The 10,242-nt window shown below is 50.4% G+C and overlaps 3 protein-coding genes across 3 annotated transcripts; all 3 read left to right on the forward strand.

Annotated features, from left to right (window-relative positions):
* Positions 1–206: 206 nt before the first annotated feature.
* TEOVI_000579200 (leucine-rich repeat protein (LRRP), putative) lies at positions 207–2,342 on the forward strand (the record flags this gene model as incomplete). The annotated part of the gene is made up of 1 exon (XM_067222202.1): positions 207–2,342. The coding sequence occupies one exon, from the start codon at positions 207–209 to the stop codon at positions 2,340–2,342; it is 2,136 nt and encodes a 711-aa protein (XP_067078303.1).
* A 337-nt stretch (positions 2,343–2,679) lies between these two features.
* On the forward strand, positions 2,680–4,926 carry TEOVI_000579300 (uncharacterized protein; the record flags this gene model as incomplete). The annotated part of the gene is made up of 1 exon (XM_067222203.1): positions 2,680–4,926. One exon carries the CDS (start codon positions 2,680–2,682, stop codon positions 4,924–4,926), a length of 2,247 nt encoding a protein of 748 aa, XP_067078304.1.
* A 375-nt stretch (positions 4,927–5,301) lies between these two features.
* TEOVI_000579400 (CHAT domain containing protein, putative) lies at positions 5,302–9,519 on the forward strand (the record flags this gene model as incomplete). The annotated part of the gene is made up of 1 exon (XM_067222204.1): positions 5,302–9,519. The coding sequence occupies one exon, from the start codon at positions 5,302–5,304 to the stop codon at positions 9,517–9,519; it is 4,218 nt and encodes a 1,405-aa protein (XP_067078305.1).
* Positions 9,520–10,242: the final 723 nt, after the last annotated feature.

The raw sequence follows: 10,242 nt of genomic DNA on the forward strand, positions 1-10,242 counted from the left end.
TTCAGCTTCTACCGATGCTTTTGTTGCGCTTCGACACGTGTTGGTCGCGCACTGTCACCTCGTTTTCTAATAATATCTGGATATTTATTTAAAGATTATGCCTTCCCCTCCTCTGAAAAATACAAACAAACAAACAAACGTAACTTCTAGAGGCAAACGTAACCCTGAAGGTGGCAAGAAAGGTGTGTGAAGGGAACTGTGCACCTATGCGCCGAGTTTTTAGGAAAAGTCTCAGTGGAGCCCTTTCGTACCGCTGGTGTTGGAGCCCACAACCGGGGCCCTCCTACCCCACACCTGAAGCACTTGTAGAAACCATACGCCGCCAAGGGCCGAAGGAGTCGGTATGGAATTTAGATTTTTCATTTCTACCGAAGCGTCCTTCCACTCAAGGGGAGGACGTACCTGACGATGTCCTCCGCAGCTGCAGTGTCGCTCTCTCAGAGTCAGCACTCACCGTCAAGCGACTCTCACTGACAATAAACTCTCCGGAAGCGGTGGAGGTCGCTATTCGGTTCTTACGCGGAGCACAGCTCCCCGCGCTTCGCACACTTGATTTAACTCTCCACAATGTAGCTTTTGTGCAAAATGAGCGAATGCTCGCGACTCTACTCCAAAGTGCTGCGGGCGTGGCCGGCCGACTAGCTGAATTGCGTGTTGCCATGATTACACATGACATCCGCAGTGGCTTACAGTGGGGGCAACAGCAGCGTGTGCCTACCGCACTTGCTACTCTTCTATCCGCGTCTGCACTTGAGTCCTTGTCGCTGGAGCACTTGGTGATGTCCAGTACAAGCGACGAAGAAACCTTGGTATTGAATGCTGCTATTTTGAATTCATGCCGTGGGTTGCGACAATTATCGCTTAGCGGCAGCGCATCGCTGCTTCGCTGTGATTCGTTTCTTCATGACACTTTAATGGGAATGCCACGCCTGGAGGTGTTGGACCTCAGCGGTATTTGCCTGAATGATGTGCAAATACAAAAGTTACTGGTATCGCTTAGGGTTTCAATTGGTGGATGGCACAACTTACAACAGTTAAACCTCGCTGGGTGCGGTTTATCAACTTGGGCACTTGGGTTGATGCAAAATGATTTGGGTGACCCGCATCCGCTACCATCCAATAGTTCTTTCGGTTTAAAGGTTCTGAATCTTAGTAGCAACGGTATCGATGATGAGGGTGCATTTGTCCTCGCCACGGTTTGTATGCGTTGCAGGTGGATTGAGGAAATATATTTGAGACACAATCGGATCACAGAGAAAGGTGCTGCAGCCATCTGCTCCGCTGTCAGAGAAGGAACTGAATTAAGAGTGCTCAGCTTTCATTCTAATCTGCTCAAAGATGAGGGGCTTCTTGAGGTATTGCGGCACTTCGAGGGTTGGCCGAAGTTGCAGCGATTTGATGTTACTCGTTGCCGGTTAACAGTAAGGTGCCTACCGTCTCTATGTATCGCGCTTCTTTCTTCAAAAGCACTACAAGAGTTGGTACTTGATCGCAATGATCTGCGTCTGCTGGACACCTCAGATGTTACTGGTACTACAGGAGGGGGCGTGCATCTTTTTGCATTCGACTCGATGCGCAGCGGTATCGGCAGTGCGGACATAAAGGCACTCACATCGTTCGAGGTCGACCGCCGGGATGCACTTGAGGGTCGCCAGCGACACAAGGGGACAGGACCAGCTAATGAAGAGAAGAAGTTCAATTCAACTTTCATTGGAGCCGCGCCATTTGAACGACTCGGCTCAGCACTGGCCTCCTGCGCCGAACTGCGTAGTTTTTCAGCCTCAGGTTGCTCCCTCACGGACACCGCATTTCTGTCTTTGACCGCTGCATTACAAAGGTGCCGTTTGACGCATCTTAACCTTAGCTCCAATCCGTTGTTCACCCACGTGGAAGGCATAGAGGCCCTCGGCAGACTGCTGCATTGTGCTTCTGAAGCCCTGGAAGTACTGGATGTGTCGTGTACTGGTTTGGGAAACGTAGGGATCGCGGTTCTCGCGGATGGATTGTCGGACTCTGTGTCGGAAATGGTTGGAGAACCGCCGCTGAGATCGCTTGGCGCACTAAGAGAACTTCATGTGTCGCATTGCCGTATTGGTGATGACGGTTTTGGAGCGCTCGCCGATGTGGTGCCCTTTATGTGTTCGTTGGAGCGTCTGTTTTTGGACGGGAATCAGGTAACTAGTGTGCCTGTGGTTGTTTCCCTCCTTGGGAAGCTGTCTACGCTGCCATCACTTGTCTTCGTAGGACTGCATGGTACCCTCTCGCCTAGAAGCGGAGCCGAGGTTGCGGTATGTAGTGAGTACTCCCTGTTGCGGCGTAAGGGAATAACTGTCCACGTTTGAAGGGCGTGGGAAGTGGTTTTATTGTACCCACAGGTTATGCCCTGAGGTTTGTGCTGATTCCTGGGAACGAAAGTTATCCTTTAAGTGAGGGGCGAGTGTAGGACTTCGCTACACGTAGGGGTGTGGTTAGCGTCCACAACAAAGCTCTATTGGGTTACACCTGTGCGTACTGTAGCGCATTGCCAGTTTTTGCTTTTTGTGTGCTTCGTGTACAACGTTTTGCGGCGGCTCCTGCGTATGCATGTATATACACATCAATATCATCATTATTATTTTTTTGTTGTATAGGCTTGTTACAGAATCGGGCCACCTTCCTCGCGCACTGGTATTTTAAACCATGTCGAACGGGTATAAGCGCGAGCGCTGGGATGAAGAAAGCGGTGACCACTACCACCAACATGCCGTCCGCTACAGTGATCTACCGCCCAATGTAAAACTCCAGAGGCGACGGCAGGAGCGGCAGGAGAAGAAGGAGAAGGAGCGCACTCTCGCCTACTTCACATCGGTTCATCGTGCTCTTGAGGAGCAGTCAGCGGAGACTTTAGTTGCCTTCGTCGATGGGTTTTTCGTTGAGCTAATCAAACTTCTGCGTGCCGACACCTCGCTTCACCTACTTCGAAACGGTACCGTCTGCCGTACCATTGAAGCTGCTCTGGCCAGCTCACAATTGCTACACTGCAAGTCATTATTATACATACTTCTCGGCCACGTGTACGACCTTGCAGCCTCCCCAACGGCAAGTCGCACGCTAGAAGCAATAATTGCCAGCATTGTGCGAGGTGTTAGTGTATTTCGCAGAACCGACAGCAGCGCATTCTCAGCGGAGATGGAGGAGGGAGGTGCTTCCAGTAACGGTGTGCCCAGTGCGTCAACCCTCATAACGTGTGTTGTCGAAGAACTCGCGGAGCGAGCAGGAGAGGTGCTGCTACACGACGCTGCCGCGCGTGCCGTAAGGTCAATCATATTATTTCTTGGTGGTTTTTGGAACTCTACAGGCACTGCATCGTCCCTGCCACACGGTGTAAAATTCTACGCACAACTTGATACTCTTGGTACCGCCCTTATGTGTGTCGTTGAACCGACGTTTGGTGTTAGCTGCGGCGATGGAGTGGCGAATATTTGGCTTCAGGTGGCGAAAACTCCAACTGCAAGTTTCGTCGTTCAGAGTCTTCTTCGTGTGTGTGAACGAGAGACGAAACTGGATGCAAGTGTGCGACAACGCTTGGAGGTCATTCACAACGACGGTTCACAGTTGTTGAGACAGCTTCTTATGGATCCGCTGGGTTGCCATCTTTTCCAAGCTTACTTAAGAGTCCCTGTACCAGCATCGGTGCTGAAGGATTACGATTCGTTCTCAAGCTACCGGTGCTCCGGAACTGCACCGACTTCGTCGGGAAGTGGAAAGCGTTTTATTAAAATGTTACGCGACGTTGCCGCCGAAGAACCCCCAAACCCCGATGAGTTGGCGCACGAAAAGACATGTTGGGACAAAGCCCTTGCGATTGTCGTCGAGGCCCTCGATGATTTGCTGGACCCAGCTGGCAGCTCCGTCGGTCATGCAGTTTTCGCCCTACAGGATCTTGTGCTCTTCGCCCCCACTGCCGTGCATTTGGAACGCGTGTGGGAGCAGCTCCTGGAGCGCATCGGTTTACGGACGCTCTTAGCGTCGCCGAAGTTAGTGCAGGTCCTGATCGTGTTCACTCGTAAGTGTGCCTTTTCGAACCCCTTGCCGACTGTGGTGGAGAGTGAAGATCGTTCAGCGGAAGCGGCGCCGTTGGAAGGCGGGTTTGTCGGAGATATGGTTCCTAAGGATGTGGAGCAGTCGATATACAATGACCTGTCGCAGGGTGTGAGGTACTTTCCTACCTCTACGGAATTTCAAAAAAAAGTCTTAACCGCATTGCTTCGGGTGGCACGTGAGCTCTGCCCCAAAGGGGCTGCGCAATTCCTGTTGGTGGATGGTGGATTGCAGGACAAAGGTTTTGAATTGGCACGGTACATAATGCATTTTGTGCCGGCGGCTTCAGCTGTGTTCCTTCACGCAATCGAGCGTTTGCGTCGCTCAGATGTTGAGACATTGTTATACCACCCGAAGGGTAGTTTGGTATTTCAGCAGTTCCTTCGTGCTGGAGCCGCGCACCATCCACAAGGAAAGAAAGGAGGTGAGCAACAGCAACAACAACAACGGGTGGAGACGATGATCCCATTGAGTTTCATGCGACGTATCTCCCCACTTCTGCCACGGTTGGTGGTTAATACGTACGCCGCGTACGTGATAGAGGTGCTATACGATGTTGGGAGCTTTGAGGTGAAAGAAGAGCTCGTCAAGGCACTTTTGCCAATATACAATGAGATGAAACGTAGCCATGAGGAGAAACAACGAGAGGTTAGAGAAGCAGCGAGCCGAAATGATCCATCCGCTAACCCAAACAACTTTCACATGTCAGAATTTATCACACGGAAAGTAATGACAAAGTGTCTTGTAGAGATGTACTCCCATAGGCCTGATGATTGGGCGAAGCTCGCGAGACGGCAGTGCCAGGTTCAGCGGCTTTTGCAACGTATGTCTTCTGTAGCATTTTGAGAGAGGAGTGCGAGTGCGCGTGTTCGTCCGTGTGAGACAATCTAATGAGTTACTAACTTACCTCTTCGTCATTCACTAGTAAGGATTTGGTTTGGTATTCTAACTTTTTGTGATTCGTATAATCGCTAACGTTTTTGTTTACCTTTTTTTTCTAAAAGACTTTCGATGGCTTGGTGCCGCGTCGCACAAACTGGGAATATGTTAAGACGAGAAAGTTTTCATCTGTGCCCTTCGCTTTCCTTTCTCTTATTATCTTTCACTTGCCCAAAATGAACACAGGACGGAGTGTAATTAGATTGAGTCCGGCGAGTAGTGGTCAAATACGGTTGTTGGGCTGTGTGTTGGTTGTTGGTGTCGCAGGTAAGTAATTTGGAGATGGCCCAACCGGTGGATCTATGTGAACTGTACAGTTCTTACTGCAAGGAGGAAGGCTGTAAACCAAATACTGCGGTTTTGCAATACATTATCGACTGTGGGCGCAGGTATCCACTAGAAAAGTTGATACTGGGTAACAATTACTTGGGACCACGAGGCTTACGACCGATTGTTCGCCTGGTGGACTATTGTCCAACAATGATGCATCTCAACATCGATGAGAACGGGGCTGATAACGACACCGTATCACTCCTCTGTGATGTGCTAATGACACACAAAGGCATGCAGACAATCAGCCTACGCGGTAATCCAATCACGGCCACCGGTGGGAAGAAGTTGCTCGCACTTGCGGAGAAGAACCCTAAAATCACTCATATTGATCTTGATAACACGGACGTTTTTCAGGCACTCTTGTTGAAGATCTACGCCGCAACGAAAGCGAACCGTGATCGGATTGGGAGGGGGGCGGTACACCTTATTCCAACCAGTATGGACGAGAAGGAATTAATGGCTATTGTGAGCAGCGCAAATACGAAGATGACACACACGTTTACAGAGAAGCCGGTGATTAGACAACTCCCCAGCGTCAAAAAGGGTGAGCCAACTCCTGTGGAGAGTTCCGTGTCACCCCGTGTAGTGTCACCGGTGGAGCGCTCAACAACTTTCCCAAAACCTGGTAGGGCCTGGGGTGGTGGTCAACCTTCCTGTGAAACCAAGTCTCCCCTTGCACGCAGGAAGGGGAGGGCTCGGCCACCTATTCCTCCCATTACGTCTCGTTTGCCGGAGTCTCAACGACTAGAGTTGCAGAAGGAATACCGTCAAAGGGCAATGATCCTACGCGAAGTGAATACGAGCCAAGCGAGCAAAGTAGCCAATCGCGTTCGTGAAGAGTTGATGCTATTAGAGCGTAACTTTAGGAGTGAGCCCTCCACCCGACTCGGTTGGAACGTGGAAGCTGCGGGAACGGAGGCCGGAGAAGGTAAGGGGGACCACAGTTTCGACCAAGATTTGGAGGCTATTGAAGGATATGTGGACACCAACCAGGAGGAGACGGAGCATGGTGCTCAGCCGCAAATGCAGCATGTAGAGGGAGGCTCCGCGGATAGTAGTCGACCTGAGGGGCTTATAAATCGCTCATCAAATGGTGCTTTCGGTCCTCCACCGAACTTCCGTGAGCCACAGCAGCAAGTGTTGTTGCGAAGGGATGAAACATCTCCCGAAGTACCATTCGGCAATGCCGGAGGGGTGACTTCGCTGAAGTCCATAAATTTGAGCGCAATTTCCCCATCCTCTAATAGCCCTGATTTTACTGGGAAAATTGTGTTGCAAAGTGGTACTCCGAACACGAATACGGAGAAGGAGAGCGAAGACAACGTACACACATTTATGGAGAGTCCTGCTTGGATGACGCTCGGAAGCGGCGAAAAATTGCAGTACCTCTTTAACAGTGGCTGTCGTGCGTACGTAAGCCAGAAGTTTGACACTTCGTACATGGCATGGAAGGAGGCAATGTCCATTGCCACTTCAGTGAAGGACAGACAGTGGATGGCAGTGCTTTCTAACAATTTGCAGCGACTGAGCTATGAGATGCTAGTACGTGAAGGTACCGAGTTCCTAGATGAATTTAAGCTAGAAGATGCGGACGTAGCCTTTCAGCGTGCTCTTGAAGTTGCCCGTAGGGCAAATAACGCAAAATGGGAGTCAGATATGCATAAAGCACGTCGGGATGTACAGGTGGCTATTTTCCACAAAACTGATGAGGCTGCGTTGCGTATGTTCGAAAAAGCACAAACCACGGAGCCGCGAAAAGTGACGAGTGACGATTATTTTGTCGTTGCGGGCTCCGATGTACTTATACAGCACACCGAGGCGTACGTGAACGAGTGGGCTTGCATGTTGCTGGTAAAGGAGGCTGTCGAGTTGTGGGCGGCGGCCATCCGCGTCACTGAGCGAATTGGGGGAACTGCTTCTCATACACTTCAAGTTTCTGTGAAGGAGTCGCTGACTACAGTTTCGTACTTTCTCGCGCAGAGGTGTTTCGATGTGGAGGACACACAGTCGTTGAGTTGGATGTCCACTTCCCGCTACAACTACCATGAGTGTATTATGCTCATCAAACTGTGGACGGACATGACGTCCAGCGCCGATTTTCGCGAAAATCATAAACTCTTCGCAGCCATTGCCGCGGCTCAGATAGGGAATTTGTACCTAGCTACGAACCAACTGAAAGAGGCGGAGGCGCAGTTCTCAGCGCTTACATCTCTCGGTGAAGAACTTCGTGATTCAATCCTAATCGCTGCCGGGCACACTTTCCGGGCACTTCTCAACTGGCAGTGTGCGCGGTATCCAGCAGCGGAGGAGCACTTTCGTACGGCCGTAGCGCGTTGGGGTGCACTACGCGATGTGGTGAGACGGGAACGACTGGAGCAGAACAGCTTCGTTGGAAATACCACTGGTGTCAACTCAACATCAAATTCCAGCAGTAACGTAGTCGATAGTCTGACCAAGGTGACCACCGGCCGTTATCACGTGGATGGAGTTTCAGATGCTGTGTTTTCCCGCTGTAATGAGTTGTCAAGGCTACTGTTGCTGCTGCCACGTGGATACGTGTCGATGATGGAGTGTGTCAGCTACAACTACCTTGTTTCGAGTCTCGCATGCAAATACCGATACAGCGAAGCACTGGAGGTGTTGGAGTGTGGCTTGGTTTGTAAGTATCGTGACATGCTCTTTGACAAGCTCGAGATGAACTTTAGCACTCGGCCTACTTTTGCACAAATCACGGCCACACCTTCACTGGTTCACTCACCCCTGGTTTATTATTTGACGACAAGGCGTTATGAATGGAGCTCTACAAAGTGCTCCTACGACGTGGAGGAGAGTTTGCTAACGTGGATTGTTCCACAGGTGGGTGACATGCGTTTTATTGAGATCCCTTTGATGAAGGAAATGAAAGTGTTGTCCGTTGACAGTCTTGTGCAGAGGGTGCGTAAGTCACTTTTGCTTGCCCCCCTTGATAGGCTGGGAGCAAACAATGCTAGGAGTGGCGGAACCAGCGGTGACTCCTGTGGGGGCGAAAAGGCGGTGGATGCACCTGAGATAATTACGGAGCTTCCTAATAAAACATGGGTGGAACCACTCAAGACGCTTTACAACATTTTCATCGAGCCCATTGCAGCCTATATCCGCTCGTCGGACCCGCGGCTCCTGGCAAAGAACGGTGTCGTAACGATAATTCCCACGGATGGCCTGTGGCTCGTCCCATTCAATGCCCTCATGTCACGGAACGGGAACTTCGTTATTGAGGACTTTGCTTTTCAGTTGGGGTTCAGCGCTACACAGTGTCGTCTCGCTGCGCTGAGTGCGAAGCGAGTGCAGCAGCGGTGTTTGTTTCAGAACTTGGTGCTCGTACAAAAACAGGCGGACGCTACCGAGCAGTTGATGTCGCACTTGCTTTTTCCTCTTGATGCTCACCGCTCAGAGAGTGAAGGTGCTGTAGTCATGCAGACGCTTGCTCAGAACAAGCGGCACGTCCGACACCAGTGTAATTCCTACGTGACAAGCGAGATAACGAGCAGCGAGGTGCTCCTGCACGACATCGAGAAACTGAAGGAACACTTGCCGCGCAGTCGCACAGTTCATATCGCCGCCTCCACCACAAGCGGCTTTCGGAATGAGGATGCAGGTGGAGGTGCCATTTGTATAGCGGGGACAAAGGGCGACTTACAACTGTTGCGTTCCTCTGATATTGCGCGCATGGAATTATTCGCTGAGCACGTGATTCTTAGCAACGCTAATATGTCACCCTCTGGCATCGTTGGCACGCACGACGATGTACTTTGTCTCACCCGCGGCTTCCTCGCTAGCGGGGTGCCATGCGTTATTACATCGCAGTGGTGCACACCCGACATGGTGCCAGCGATGCTCTTCTCACGCTTTTACCAACACCAGTCCGCGCCCAATAAACGCACTCGAAGCTCGTTGCTGTCCCGTGATTCCATTGGACTGCTCCCTGCATCGGGTACTCAACAGAATGCATTGTCTAGGAAGGAGGAGGGGAGTGATCGGTGTAACGACAACTTAAACTGGCACAAGGCACTTTTCCTTGCGCAAGCCATCCGGGGGTTATTGGAGGACGACACATTCCGTTACTCACCGCGTTCGTGGGCGGGGTATTATTGCATTGGGTACGGGTTGATGCCGCCGGGGGAGGCCTGAGTTGTGTCAGGTCTTATTTCTTTTTTTCTTTCTTCAGTTTTTTCTTTTCTTCGGCGTTTATTGATCCGACTTTCCGTTTTGGTGTGGGTCACTTCCACTCTTCCTTATATGTATATGTATGCGTATGTTTACATCGCGTGCTTTGCTTGTTTGATTGTGCACATGCGCTAAACTTTTTGTTGTTGTGGTATTTTCTTGACAGTCAGGTATTTGCATGGCAATATATGACGGGGGAGGGATTGAACGCACGCTTGTAGTGGATTTGGCATCAACTGAAGGTAGGTTGAGATCATGTGGAAATGAGGGAAAAGATAAGAGGCACGGGCGTAGTGTATTTTTATGAAGAGATTGCAAAAGAGTGGGTGATGTAGGGAGGGGGGAGGGAACAGTGCAAGAAAAGGTTGCTATGATTTTCCCCTCATTTTACGGTCATCCCTCCTTGGATATTTATTGTACAGAAATGTGGTGTCTTTTGTACTGCAACCAGTTGCTGCGTGTTATAGGAGCCTTTACTGATGTAAAATATGATAGAACAAGCGAGGGAAGGAAAGAGTCACACCCACATACACTTGCGGAAGTACAAGTACGCAAATACACAACAAAATGGAGGGAGACGGTAAAGAAGAATGTACTTTAAATGCAGAGTAGGCTCACAAGAAAAAAGTTTATAAGTTGTAGCTTTTTGTCCCCTATCCTCTTTTCCCCTTTCGCTATTTTTTTTTT

Source organism: Trypanosoma equiperdum (genome assembly GCF_001457755.1).
Source record: "Trypanosoma equiperdum strain OVI genome assembly, contig: ctg_1580, whole genome shotgun sequence".
In the NCBI taxonomy this organism is placed as follows: domain Eukaryota; phylum Euglenozoa; class Kinetoplastea; order Trypanosomatida; family Trypanosomatidae; genus Trypanosoma; species Trypanosoma equiperdum.